Here is a 14891-nt window from a genome sequence, read left to right on the forward strand (position 1 = left end):
CTAGTATATCAGAATTTCTAGTATATATATATTAAATACTCTTCAACATTATAAATTCTCTAAAAATCAAATACACATTATTCCCATATATAATTTCAAAGTATTAAAACCGTCGATTTAATTTACTTATTTTTTCTCTATTAGTTTTAAACTTTCTTTATGTGAAAACATATAGCCAAGCAGCAGTTTGTCACCCCAAGTGTTACCTGGTCAGCAACCTGAGAGGTTTCTGACGCCATACACAGGACTTGATTTTCACTACCTGATGGTGAATGTCTTGAGTTGTTTTGTTTTTCTGAATTAAAGATTGCTGCTGCTGCTAAGTCACTTCAGTCGTGTCTGATTCTGTCCGACCGACCCCATAGACGGCAGCCCACCAGGCTCCGCCACCCCTGGGATTCTCCAGGCAAGAGTACTGGAGTGGGGTGCCATTGCCTTCTCCAGAATTAAAGACACACATGATGTAAAATCATTCTTCATGCTGTGTTTAAGTGCGTCAAGTGTTCTGTCAATTATATCTTCTTGAGACTGTCATTCAATAGCCTGCTGGCTTGTTCTGTTGTTGCCTAGGTATTAATACTTGAATGGCTGTAGTTTGGGTATTTCCTTTGTCACTCTCTTGTGTTTGATTCCCTGTCTCCTGATTTCCCTATCTTTGTGTTTGTTACTCCCTCATGTTACTAGAGTAAGTCTTCTATTAGTTTCCTGAAAGGAGAATTGTTGGAGGTACGTTTTTGAGACCTTGAATGCTTTACAGCATTTTTAATCTGCTTTCCTACTTGGTAAATTAGACTTTATTAAAATAAAATTTTCATTTGGAAATGATTATCCAGCAGAAATTTGAAGCATTATTTGCTTTTTGTTTTCTGGATTTTTTTCTCTGGGTGCTACTGTTGTTGGTGAAAAAAAAAGTGATTTAATTGGATTCTAACCTTTGGTATGGAACCTGCCTTATTTCTTCCTGAAAGTTTTAGCACCCTCTCTTTTTGTAGAGGATTCTGGGTTCAAACAGGTAGAAGATAGCTTGAGGGTCTAAAAGTGTACTTTTAGCTTAACCCTCACTTTCGCTACACTGTGTCCTTTCTGTTGTCTCCAGTGGCAGACACTCTGTTTCACCTGCTCCAGAGAGGAATTCCCCAGTCTTCTGCCTTGACCTAGGAGGGAAGGTTACTTGACTCAATGCAGCGAGAGAGGAGTCTAAACTTTAACAAATCTATCTGTTCCTCACCCTATTTCTTGAGTTCCTTTGCACCAATTTTTGAGATTGATGCTGTAAGGGGTGCAGAAAAATTTCCAGCTTTTCCCCCTTCAGTTAAGAATTCACTTTCCAGAGCTTTGTTGAGTCCTTTAGGAATCCTTTTGCCTTTTCAGCTTCCAAAATGTGCTGAGATCTCCTCTCCAGTTGTCTTTATCCTTGTGAATTTATAACCTTCCTTTTTTAAGAAGTAACAACTGTTATTTTAGTGTGATTGAGAAAGAATTGTGCAGATTTCTCCAGTCTTTAAATAAGCAGTATCAACTTTATCATGATAATAAGTGTGTACATGTCCATACCATTTAGATATGCTAAATTGCTTCTGCTTTGAAGATAAACCTTTCGATAATTTTTCTATACATCTTCAAAAGGTACAGCTAAAAAAAAAAAAAAAAAAAACAACGAAAAAGGGGGAAAAAAAAGGTACAGCTAATTACTTTTATGATTTGCTGATTTCAATTTAGCATGTCTTTAAAAAATGTCAGTCAGTTCAATCCCTCAGTTGTCTCCGACTCTTTGCGACCCTATGGACTGCAGCACTCCAAGCCTCACTGTCTATCACCAACTCCTGGAGTTTACTCAAACTCATGTCCATTGAGTCGGTGATGCCATCCAACTATCTCATCCTCAGTTGTCCCCTTCTCCTCCCTCCTTCAATCTTTCCCAGCATCAGGGTCTTTTCTTTTTTTTTTTTTATTTATTTTTATTAGTTGGAGGCTAATTACTTTACAATATTGTAGTGGTTTTTGCCATACATTGACATGAATCAGCCGTGTATTTCCATGTATTCCCCATCCCGATCCCCCCTCCCACCTCCCTCTCCACCCGATCCCTCTGGTCTTCTCAGTGCACCAGGCCTGAGCACTTGTCTCATGCATCCCACCTGGGCTGGTGATCTGTTTCACCCTAGATAATATACATGTTTCGATGCTGTTCTCGAACATCCCACCCTCGCCTTCTCCCACAGAGTCCAAAAGTCTGTGTTGTACATCTGTCTCTCTTTTTCTGTTTTGCATATAGGGTTATCATTACCATCTTTCTAAATTCCATATATATGTGTTAGTATACTGTATTGGTCTTTATCTTTCTGGCTTACTTCACTCTGTATAATGGGCTCCAGTTTCATCCATCTCATTAGAACTGATTCAAATGAATTCTTTTTAATGGCTGAGTAGTATTCCATGGTGTATATGTACCACAGCTTCCTTATCCATTCGTCTGCTGATGGGCATCTAGGTTGCTTCCATGTCCTGGCTATTATAAACAGTGCTGCGATGAACATTGGGGTGCACGTGTCTCTTTCAGATCTGGTTTCCTTGGTGTGTACACCCAGCAGTGGGATTGCTGGGTCATATGGCAGTTCTATTTCCAGTTTTTTTAAGAAATCTCCACACTGTTTTCCATAGCGGCTGTACTAGTTTGCATTCCCACCAACAGTGTAAGAGGGTTCCCTTTTCTCCACACCCTCTCCAGCATTTATTGCTTGTAGACTTGGATAGCAGCCATCCTGACTGGCGTGTAATGGTACCTCATTGTGGTTTTGATTTGCATTTCTCTGATAATGAGTGATGTGGAGCATCTTTTCATGTGTTTGTTAGCCATCTATATGTCTTCTTTGGAGAAATGTCTGTTTAGTTCTTTGGCCCATTTTTTGATTGGATCATTTACTTTTCTGGAATTGAGCTGCAGGAGTTGCTTATATATTTTTGAGATTAATCCTTTGTCTGTTGTTTCGTTTGCTGTTATTTTCTCCCAATCCGAGGGCTGTCTTTTCACCTTGCTTATAGTTTCCTTTGTTGTGCAAGAGCTTTTAAGTTTAGTTAGGTCCCATTTGTTTATTTTTGCTTTTATTTCCAATATTCTGGGAGGTGGGTCATAGAGGATCTTGCTTTGATTTATGTCGGAGAGTGTTTTGCCTATGTTCTCCTCTAGGAGTTTTATAGTTTCTGGTCTTACATTTAGATCTTTAATCCATTTTGAGTTTATTTTTGTGTATGGTGTTAGAAAGTGTTCTAGTTTCATTCTTTTACAAGTGGTTGACCAGTTTTCCCAGCACCACTTGTTAAAGAGGTTGTCTTTTTTCCATTGTATATTCTTGCCTCCTTTGTTGAAGATGAGGTGTCCATAGGTTCGTGGATTTATCTCTGGGCTTTCTATTCTGTTCCATTGATCTATATTTCTGTCTTTGTGCCAGTACCATACTGTCTTGATGACTGTGGCTTTGTAGTAGAGTCTGAAGTCAGGCAGGTTGATTCCTCCAGTTCCATTCTTCTTTCTCAAGATTACTTTGGCTATTCGAGGTTTTTTGTATTTCCATACAAATTGTGAAATTCTTTGGTCTAGTTCTATGAAAAATACCACTGGTAGCTTGATAGGGATTGCATTGACTCTATAGATTGCTTTGGGTAGAATAGCCATTTTGACAATATTGATTCTTCCAATCCATGAACACAGTATATTTCTCCATCTATTTGTGTCCTCTTTGATTTCTTTCATCAGTGTTTTTTTGTAGGTATAGGTCTTTTGTTTCTTTAGGTAGATATACTCCTAAGTATTTTATTCTTTTTCTTGCAATGGTGAATGGTATTGTTTCCTTAATTTCTCTTTCTGTTTTCTCATTGTTAGTGTATAGGAATGCAAGGGATTTCTGTGTGTTAATTTTATATCCTGCAACTTTACTATATTCGTTGATTAGCTCTAGTAATTTTCTGGAAGAGTCTTTAGGGTTTTCTATGTAGAGGATCATGTCATCTGCAAACAGTGAGAATTTCACCTCTTCTTTTCCTATCTGAATTCCTTTTACTTATTTTTCTGCTCTGATTGCTGTGGCCAAAACTTCCAACACTATGTTGAATAGTAGTGGTGAGAGTGGGCACCCTTGTCTTGTTCCTGATTTTAGGGGAAATGCTTTCAATTTTTCACCATTGAGGGTAGTGCTTGCTGTGGGTTTGTCATATATAGCTTTTATTATGTTGAGGTATGTTCCTTCTATTCCTGCTTTCTGGAGAGTTTTAATCATAAATGGATGTTGAATTTTGTCAAAGGCTTTTTCTGCATCTATTGAGATAATCATATGCTTTTTATCTTTCAATTTGTTAATGTGGTGTATTACATTGATTGATTTGCAGATATTAAAGAATTCTTGCATTCCTGGGATAAAGCCCACTTGGTCATGGTGTATGATTTTTTTAATATGTTGTTGGATTCTGTTTGCTAGAATTTTGTTAAGGATTTTTGCATCTATGTTCACCAGTGATATTGGCCTGTAGTTTTCTTTTTTTGTGGCATCTTTGTCTGGTTTTGGAATTAGGGTGATGGTGGCCTCATAGAATGAGTTTGGAAGTTTGCCTTCTTCTGCAGTTTTCTGGAAGAGTTTGAGTAAGATAGGTGTTAGCTCTTCTCTAAATTTTTGGTAGAATTCAGCTGTGAAGCCATCTGGTCCTGGGCTTTTGTTTCCTGGAAAATTTCTGATTACAGTTTCGATTTCCTTGCTTGTGATGGATCTGTTAAGATCTTCTACTTCTTTCTGGTTCAGTTTTGGAAAGTTATACTTTTCTAAGAATTTGTCTAAGTTGTCCATTTTATTGGCATAGAGCTGCTGGTAGTAGTCTCTTATGATCCTTTGTATTTCAGTGTTGTCTGTTGTGATCTCTCCATTCTCATTTCTAATTTTGTTAATTTGCTTTGTCTCCCTTTGTTTCTTAATGAGTCTTGCTAACAGTTTGTCAATTTTGTTTATTTTTTCAAAAAACCAGCTTTATCTTTGTTGATTTTTGCTATGGTCTCTTTTGTTTCTTTTGCATTTATTTCTGCCCTAATTCTTAAGATTTCTTTCCTTCTGCTAACCCTGGGGTTCTTCATTTCTTCCTTCTCTAGTTGCTTTAGGTGTAGAGTTAGGTCATTTATTTGGCTTTTTTCTTGTTTCTTGAGGTAAGCCTGTAATGCTATGAACCTTCCCCTTGGCACTGCTTTTACATGTCCCATAGGTTTTGGGTTGTTGTGTTTTCATTTTCATTTGTTTCTATGCATATTTTGATTTCTTTTTTGATTTCTCCTATGATTTGTTGGTTATTCAGAAGCGTGTTACTTAGCCTCCATATGTTTGAATTTTTAATAATTTTTTTCCTGTAATTGAGATCTAATCTTACTGCACTGTGGTCAGAAAAGATGACTGGAATGATTTCAGTTTTTTTGAATGTACCAAGGCTAGATTTGTGGCCCAGGATGTGATCTATTCTGGAGAAGATTCCATGTGCACTAGAGAAAAAGCTGAAGTTGATTGTTTTGGGGTGAAATGTCCTATAGATATCAATTAGGTCTAGCTGGTCCATTGTGTCATTTAAAGTTTGTGTTTCCTTGTTAATTTTCTGTTTAGTTGATCTATCCATAGTTGTGAGTGGGGTATTAAAGTCTCCCACTATTACTGTGTTACTATTAATTTCCTCTTTCATACTCGTTAGCGTTTGCCTTACGTGTTGCGGTGCTCCTATGTTGGGTGCATATATATTTATAACTGTTATATCTTCCTCTTGGATTGATCCTTTGATCATTATGTAGTGTCCTTCTTTGTCTCTTTTCCCAGCCTTTATTTTAAAGTCTATTTTATCTGATGTGAGTATTGCGACTCCTGCATTCTTTTGGTCTCCATTTGCGTGAAATATTTTTTTCCAGCCCTTCACTTTCAGTTTGTATGTGTCCCTTGCTTTGAGGTGGGTCTCTTGTAGACAGTATATATAGGGGTCTTGTTTTTGTATCCATTCAGCGATCTTTGTCTTTTGGTTGGGGCATTCAACCCATTTACATTTAAGATAATTATTGATAGGTATGGTCCCGTTGGCGTTTACTTTATTGTTTTGGGTTCACATTTATACAACCTTTCTGTGTTTCCTGTCTGGAGAAGATCCTTTAGCATTTGTTGAAGAGCTGGTTTGGTGGTGCTGAATTCTCTCAGCTTTTGCTTGTCTGTAAAGCTTTTGAATTCTCTTTTATATCTGAAGGAGATCCTTGCTGGGCACAGTAATCTAGGTTGTAGGTTATTTTCTTTCATTACTTTCAGTATGTCCTGCCATTCCCATCAGCTGTTATCCTTATGGGAATCCCTTTGTGTGTTATTTGTTGTTTCTCCCTTGCTGCTTTTAATATGTGTTCTTTGTGTTTGATCTTTGTTAATTTGATTAATATGTGTCTTGGGGTGTTTCGCCTTGGGTTTATCCTGTTTGGGACTCTCTGGGTTTCTTGGACCTGTGTAGCTATTTCCTTCCCCATTTTAGGGAAGTTTTCAGCTGTTATCTCCTCGAGTATTTTCTCATGGCCTTTGTTTTTGTCTTCTTCTTCTGGGAGTCCTATGATTCGAATGTTGGGGCATTTCACATTGTCCCAGAGGTCCCTGAGGTTGTCCACATTCTTTTGATTCTTTTTTCCTCTCTGCTTCGTTTATTTCCACCATTTTATCTTCTTACTTATTCTATCTTCTGTCTCCATTATTCTACTGTTGGTTCCCTCCAGAGTGTTTTTGATATCATTTATTGCATTATTCATTTTTAATTGACTTTTTTATTTCTTCTAGGTCCTTGTTAAACATTTCTTGCATCTTCTCAATCTTTGTCTCCAGGCTATTTATCTGTAACTCCATTTTGTTTTCAAGATTTTGGATCATTTTTATTACCATTATTCTAAATTCTTTTCCAGGTAGATTCCCTATCTCCTCCTCTTTTGTTTGACTTGGTGGGCATTTTTCATGTTCCTTTACCTGTTGGGTATTTCTCTGCCTTTTCATCTTGTTTAGATTGCTGTGTTTGGAGTGGGCTTTCTAATATTCTGGTGGTCTGTGGTTCCTTTTTATTGTGGAGGTTTCACCCAGTGGGTGGGGTTGGACGATTGGCTTGTGAAGGTTTCCTGGTTAGGGAAGCTTGCGTCGGTGTTCTGGTGCGTGGAACTGGATTTCTTCTCTCTGGAGTGCAATGGAGTGTCCAGTAATGAGTTTTGAGATGGGTCTATGCATTAGGTGTGACTTTGGGCAGCCTGTATGTTGACGCTCAGGGCTCTGTTCCTGCATTGCTGAAGAATTTGCGTGGTATGTCTTGCTCTGGAACTTATTGGCTCTTGGGTGGTGGTTGGTTTCAGTGTAGGTATGAGGCTTTTGGATGGTCTCTTATTACTTAATATTCCCTGTAGTCAGGAGTTTTCTGGTGTTCTCAGCTTTTGGGCTTAAGTCTGCTGCCCCTGGATTTCAGTCTTATTCTTCCAGTAGTCTCAAGACTTCTCCAACTATACAGCACTGATAATAAAACTTCTAGGTTAATGGTGAAAAGATTCTCCACCGATTCTCTGAGGGACACCCAGAGAGGTTCACAGAGTTACATGAAAAAGAGGAGAGGGAGGAGGGAGATAGAGATGAGCAGGAGGAGAAAAAGGGGGACTCAAGAGGAGAGAGACAGATCTATGCAGTACTCTGTTCCCTAAGTGTTCTCCGTAGCCCAGACACCCACAGAGATTCACAGAATTGGATTGGGAAGAGAAGGGGGAGGGTGGAAATAGAGGTGATCTGGGGGAGAAAAGGGAAAGTCAAAAGGGGGAGAGAGTAATCATCACACTCCTGAGTAAAAATGCGTACTGAATATTGGATTCTTAAATGTCCAAAATTGATATCAAATACTGAAAAACAAAGATTAAAAATCTAGAGTAGAGGTTAGACTCTTAAAAATACAATATTAAAAACAAAAACACAAAAAGTTTTAGAAATATATATGAAGTTTGGTTTAAAAATAGGGCTTCTCTTTTTTTTTGGCAAGGTTATAGTGAAATGAAAATGAAAGATAAGGAGTAATAGAGGACTTTAAAAGAAAATAAGAGAAAAAAACAAAATTTTTTCCTAATTAAAAAAAATAGTAAAAATATATGAAAATGAAATTTAAATAAAAAAAGAAAAGAAAAAAATTGTTTTGTTTTAATTTTAAAAAAAAAAGTAAAAATATATCTAGGAATTTCTCTGGAGCTGTTGCGGTCAGTGTGGGTTTGGTTCAGTTTCAGATAGCTCCTCAGTTCCAGCTTACACTTCTCAATATCTATAGGCCCTTTCGGGTGTAGTTGGTGTTACCTACAGGGCTTTTAATCTGTTGCACCAGTCCCTTATAAAGCGGTTCCCTTTGTTTATTTGGCTTCTGTTTGCAGGTCTCTTCAGTGTCTAATTTCCGCCCTGACACAGGCGGGCGGAGGTGTTCTCTTATTCAGGTTGCTAGTTCAGTCCTGCTGCGGGGAGGGAGGGGCGCTGCAGACAGATATCGCTGTGCGTGGGGAGCACTCACAGTGTTCTGGCCACACTGGGTTTGCCCCCGCTCACGGGTGTGTGTGCTTTCCCCATCTACACTGCTCAGGCTCCCGGCTGCTCTATATGCAGTGGGCTCTGCGTTGCGTGTGGTTCCAGTTTTCGGGTACTACACAAAAGCGCAGACTCGGTTGGGCCTGCGTTTCATGCCTTCCCCGGCTGGAGCAGCTCAGGCAGCCAGGAGCTTGACGGGCGCACTCTCCCCGGGTGCGGTGCGCCTTCTCCCTTCCGCGGTCCCAGCCTCAGTTTCCGCGCGCGCCAGTCAGGTGCATGCATCTTGTGTCTATTCTTGGGAGCTGGCTTCTAGCCAAGACCCTCCTGGCGGATATCGACCATCCAGAATCTCAGGAAGTCTTTGGTTAGAAACTGGAGGCCTGTTTGCAGTTTGGTAGAGGGTGCCATCTCTGGGGCCGAGTTTGCCCCTTTCCCCTCCCCCCTGCCTCCTGCCTCCGGCGGGGGATAGGCCTGTCCACCACCAGCTAGCTCTTCTCCGGAATTGCTCAGTCGCTTTGTTCTGCAAAGGGGCCCGCAGTGTGTTTGGGCCGGTTAATTTTCTCTCTCTCTCTCTCTATCCCACAGTTTAAGTTGCTATCTCACCTTAGCTCCCTCCGATTGCCCTCAGGGCATTCGGGTCTGGTCCTTACCCTAAGCAATGCCACCCTCTCCTCTCCGTTCCGCCCCCACTTGCTGGTGGTAGATGTGGGCGTCTGGGGTACTTTTTTTGCTGGGAGCTGCTTTTAGGCATGTAATCTGTGAGTTTTATTTATTTTTCCTCCAAGTTAGGTTGCCCTCCGAGATTCGAAAACTTCCCCCAGACCTGCCAGTGAGAGGGACTCCTGGTGTTTGGGAAACTTCCTCTATTACGACTCCCTCCCTGGACGGGTCTCTGTCCCTAGCTCTTTTGTCTCTCTTTTTATCTTTTTTATTTTGTCCTACGTCCTTTCAAAGACGATGGGCTGCTTTTCTGGGCGCCTGATGTCTTCTGCTAGCAGTCAGAAGTTGTTTTGTGAAGCTTTCTCAGCGTTCAAATGTTCTTTGGATGAATTTGTAGGGGAGAAAGTGGTCTCCCCGTCCTATTCCTCCACCATCTTAGCTCCTCCCCCAGGGTCTTTTGAAAGACCCTGTCAGTTCTTCAAATCAGGTGGCCAAAGTATTGGAGTTTCAGCTTCAACATCAGTCCTTCCAGTGAATATTCAGGACTGATTTCCTTTAGGATAGACTGGTTGGATCTCCTTGCAGTCCATGGGACTTTCAAGAGTCTTTTCCAACACCACAGTTCAAAAGCACCAATTCTTTGATGCTCAACTTTCTTTATAGTTCAACTCTCACATCCATACGTGACTACTGGAAAAATCATAGCTTTGACTAGACAGACCTTTTTTGGCAAAGTGATGTCTCTACTTTTTAATAAGCTGTCTGGGTTGGTCATAACTTTCCTTCCAAGGAGTAAGCGTCTTTTAATTTCATGGCTGCAGTCACCATCTGCAGTGATTTTGAAGCCCCCCAAAAAAGTCTGTCACTGTTTCCATTGTTTCCCCATTTATTTGCCATGAAGTGATGGGACCAGATGCCATGATCTTAGTTTTCTGAATGTTGAGTTTTAAGCCGACTTTTTCACTCTCCTCTTTCACTTTAATCAAGAGGCTCTTTGGTTCTTTTTCAGTTTCTGTCATAAGAGTGGTGTCATCTGCATATCTGAGGTTGTTGCTATTTCTCCGGGCAATCTTGATTCCAGCTTGTGCTTCATCCAGCACAGCGTTTCTCATGATGTACTCTGCATGTAAGTTAAATAAGCAGGGTGACAATATACAACCTTGACGTACTCCTTTCCCTATTTGGAACCAGTCTGTTGTTCCATGTCTAGTTCTAACTGTTGCTTCTTGACCTGCATACAGATTTCTCAAGAAGCAGGTCAGGTGGTCTGGTATTCCCATCTCTTGCAGAATTTTTCACAGTTAGTTGTGATTCACACAGTCAAGAGTCTTTGTCATGGTCAGTAAAGCAGAAGTAGGTGTTTTTATGGAACTCTCTTGCTTTTTCGATAATCCAGCAGATGTTGGCAATTTAATCTCTGGTTCCTCTGACTTTTCTAAATCCAACTTGAACATCTGGAAGTTTACACTTCATGTACTTTTGAAGCCTGGCTTGGAGAATTTTGAGCATTACTTTGCTAGTGTGTGAGATGAGTGCAATTGGGGGGTAGTTTGAGCATTCTTTGGCATTGCCTTTCTTTGGGATTGGAATGAAAACTGACGTTTTCCAGTCCTGTGGCCACTGCTGAGTTTTCCAGATTTGCTGGCATATTGAGTGCAGCACTTAAAAGGTTTAATGTAGTCTAAAGTGGTGGCTCAGACGATAAAGCATCTGCTTACAATGCGGAAGACCTGGGTTCAATCCTTGGGTCGGGAAGATCCTCTGGAGAAGGAAATGGCAACCCACTCCAGTACTCTTGCCTGGAAAATCCCGTGGATGAAGGAGCACGATGGTCTACAGTCCATGGGGTCCCAAAGAGTTGGATACGACTGAGGGACTTCACTTCAAAGTTTTCTTAACTAAAATAATTTAATACCTTCTCATAGGCTCTTGTGTATGCATTTTTATACAAATTTTACATCTGATTTGAAGCCTCTTGTTGTTCTTCTCTGATCTGACCAGAACTCCTACAGATTTAACTCAAGTTCCAGATCTTCTGGCTCTGTGAGTGATACATTAATTTCCTGTTCCTACTATAACACATGCCACAAATGTAGTAGCTTAAAATAACAGACTTATTATTTTACGGTTCTGGAAGTCAGATCCTCAACAGGGCTGTAGTCCTTTGAGGAACTCTAATAAATACTGTGTTTCTTTGCCTGTTCCAGCTTCTGCTGTGCCACTTGTGGCCCCCAGCTAACCATCATATCACTCTGACCTCTGCTTTTTTTTTTGACTCTCCTGTGTCCCTCATTCACTTGTGAGTTTTCTTTTCATTGAATTGGCCCACCTAGATAGTCCAGGATAATTTCCTCATCTCAAAATCCTAAATTTAGTCCCACCTGTGAAGTCTCTTTTGCTATGTAAGTTAACATATTCACAGGTTAAGATGATTTACATATTTGGGGAGGACCTTATTCTTCCTTCCACAAGTGTTAAACTAAAGCTATGCTAATGACACTACTCAAGCTAGAAAAGTAATTCATCAGCTCACTTTCTTACAGTGCCTTCCATCCTTATTTTTAAAATAGGGTTGTTTCTTCAGTAACCTCCAGTTCACATAGTTCTTTCTACTTTAGAAACATTCTCTCACTGGATTCTTTTTAAAGCAGTGACTTAAATTATGCATTGTCATGTATGAATGAAGGCCAGTCTGTAGATTAAAGGTTTTTGTTACATTGGGAAAAAGGAAAACCATAGTTTATATCTGGATCATAAACTGCTTCTATACCCCAGGGGCCATGCAGATAACATAAATCCATGGAATAACTCAACCTCAGTGAAAGATAATGGAACTGTAGTTAAACTGGCTAGTATACAGTGAGCTTAAAGGCATTCAAGACAGACATTTTAAAAAGACTTGATCAATCTGAGCAAGGCTTCAGGCTACAAGTTTGGACTCTTGATATAAGTAATAGTTGATCTTTAGATTCATAAGATACTAAAACTTGAGATTTATCTACATTTTAGAAAACCCATGATCAGTGTCTTTTAAAGTATGCATTTGTTTTCCCACAAGGATTCATTTAGATCCTGCTGGGACATATCATACCAGATTTTCTTTAGTTATCTTTGTTTCCCAGGTAACCTGACAGCTGAAGAAGTTAGCTAACTAGTTAACTAAAGAGATAGGCTTAAAGATTGATTGATGTGATAAACAACTGTAGCAGAGGTGTGAAAACACACATGAAAGAGAGTGAGTGAGTGAGTGAAGTTGCTTAGTCCTGTCCGACTCTTTGCAGCTCCATGGACTGTAGCCTACCAGGCTCCTCCGTCCATGGAATTTTCCAGGCAAGAGTACTGAGTGGGTTGCCATTTCCCTCTACCTTTGGAATATGGAGAGGTGGTCTACTAATGCTTCTTAGGTGGATGGCTTTTGAACTGCGTTTTAAAGAATTAATTCTCTGTGAGAATTCACATTTTGTCTTTATTTTACTTATTATCCTTCTATTAAAACTGTGCTTATTTTTTAAAAAAATGTTCTTTATTTCATTTTGGGCTTCCCTCATGCCTCAGAGGGTAAAGCGTCTGCCTGCAATGCAGGAGACCTGGGTTTGATCCCTGGGTTAGGAAGATCCCCTGGAGGAGAAAATGGCAACCCACTCCAGTACTCTTGCCTGGAAAATTCCACGAATGGAGGAGTCTGGTAGGCTACAGTCCATCGGATGGCAAAGAGTCAAACACGACTGAGCAACTTCACTATTTCATTGTATCTTCATGTTCTTTTCCCCAGATACTGTCCACGAGTGCTTATGGAAAAGATGGCTGATATTAACCTCAAAGAAGTAACCTTAATAGTTGGTGTGGTTGCTGTTTGCTATTGGAATAGCCTGTTTTGTGGTTTTGTTTTTGACGATGTTTCAGCAATACTGGATAATAAAGACCTGCATCCATCTACACCTTTAAAAACTTTATTTCAGAATGATTTCTGGGGGACCCCTATGTCTGAAGTAAGTATGAATTATATGTATCTCAGATTTTAAAATGTTTTGGTAGTTCTTATATTTTGTCTACATTGTCATCATGACAATTATAGAGTTCTTCCTCAGAAATTTTATATAAGACATGAATGTTTGTAATAAATGAGATAGGAAGCGGAAAACATGATTATCATTTTTAAAGTAGTACCTAATTCTTTCCTTGATTGTGTACCTTGGCTTAAATGTTTTAAAACTAATATGTGTGTGTATAAACCAAATGTATTAGGAGAACAATAAGGGCAATACATATCTATTTCTTGCTAACTGACTTCATTTCTTTTTTCTTTCTTATGAGTCAAGCCAAGGAGATAACTATTTCTAGTATATTTAACCATTTAAAAGGGCTTCCCTGGTGGCTCAGTTGGTAAAGAATCCACCTGCAATGTGGGAGACCTGGGTTCGATCCCTCGGTTGGGAGGATCCTCTGGAGGAGGGCATGGCAACCCACTCCAATATTCTTGCCTGGAGACTCACCATGGACAGAAGAGCACGACGGGCTGCAGTCCATGGAGTTGCAAAGAGTCGGACACAACTGAGCAACTAAGCATTAACCATTTAAAAATTATATAGCTTCAATATAGATTGAGTAAAAATGTGAAGTACACATATTAACTTTTTCTGCAGAAAAAAATGATTTATTAAAAATTTTTATTTGTGCCATATCTCATATCTAATAATTATTTTGATTTTATATTGAGAACCCAAAAGTGTAGGTTGTTTTTATGAAGGTATTTTTCCTTTGCTAGTAACTTTATTTTGAAGGTCAATGTTAAACTATTAGGGACCAAACACCTGCAGCTTGGGATCATATAGACTGGATTCTAATTTTAATTGTATGATATAAAAGCTGTGAAGTAGGTGGGAACACAGCTTTTAGGTGATGGGGTATTTTCCTGATCTATAAAAGAATAAACTTTGAGGATTCATTAATGAATCTGTCTGTAATACGTAGCACATAGTTGTTGAAACACAGCATGTAACACTCTTTTTGTCATTTGTCATTCATGGCCCCTTTCCAAATTCTCCAAACTTGGAAACTTCTCAAGAAGGGGTATGGAATCTTTCATTCTTTCAGTCACAAACAAGTATTATTTTTTCTTACTAGAGAAGCAGGTTATTTATTTTCCTGCAGCCTTTCTGTTCTCACCCAGTTCTAGCCTTTAGAAGAAATGTCTTTTGATAACAAGGGGAAAATATGGTCCTGTCATGATATTATTGTCTTGATAATTACTACATTATTTTCTAGATAATTCATTCCCCTGTACCCATACCCTCTGTTCCCAAATTATGCTAGTATCTACTGTGGTTTTAGTCATGACATTATATTTTGACCTTAAAAGGTGCTTTCTGGTATAAGTGATTTCAGTTTAATACATTGCCTTAAAAACATTTCTATATGTTTGAGGTGAAATCTGAAGGATGTACAGGAATTAGGCAAGAAAGAGAAAAAACATTCAAGGTAGGTAGCTCTCATGTTGTATGTAGTCAGTACAGACGGATATATTAAAATGCTCTTAGTTTCAAAATGGTTAATGTTTGGTTCTTGTGCTTCCCAGTGTTCCCTGTTGGGGATGAGCAGGTTTAAGTCTATAGCTATAAAACAGGGTTATAGCGAAATACGGTAGAGGTAGGAGAGCAA

General features: G+C 39.3%; 1 protein-coding gene across 4 annotated transcripts in view; it reads left to right on the top strand.

Annotated features, from left to right (window-relative positions):
• The window catches only part of TMTC3 (transmembrane O-mannosyltransferase targeting cadherins 3), a 59802-nt gene that overhangs the window by 5604 nt on the left and 39307 nt on the right, over positions 1-14891 (top strand). For all 4 annotated transcript variants that reach the window (XM_061125542.1, XM_061125524.1, XM_061125533.1 and 1 more), the window contains exon 2: positions 13006-13222. In XM_061125542.1, coding sequence (XP_060981525.1) covers positions 13025-13222 — 198 coding nt within the window. In that variant the 5' untranslated portion in view covers positions 13006-13024. The remainder of the gene's footprint in view (positions 1-13005; positions 13223-14891) is intronic.

This window comes from Dama dama, chromosome 3 (assembly GCF_033118175.1).
Source record: "Dama dama isolate Ldn47 chromosome 3, ASM3311817v1, whole genome shotgun sequence".
NCBI lineage: Eukaryota > Metazoa > Chordata > Mammalia > Artiodactyla > Cervidae > Dama > Dama dama.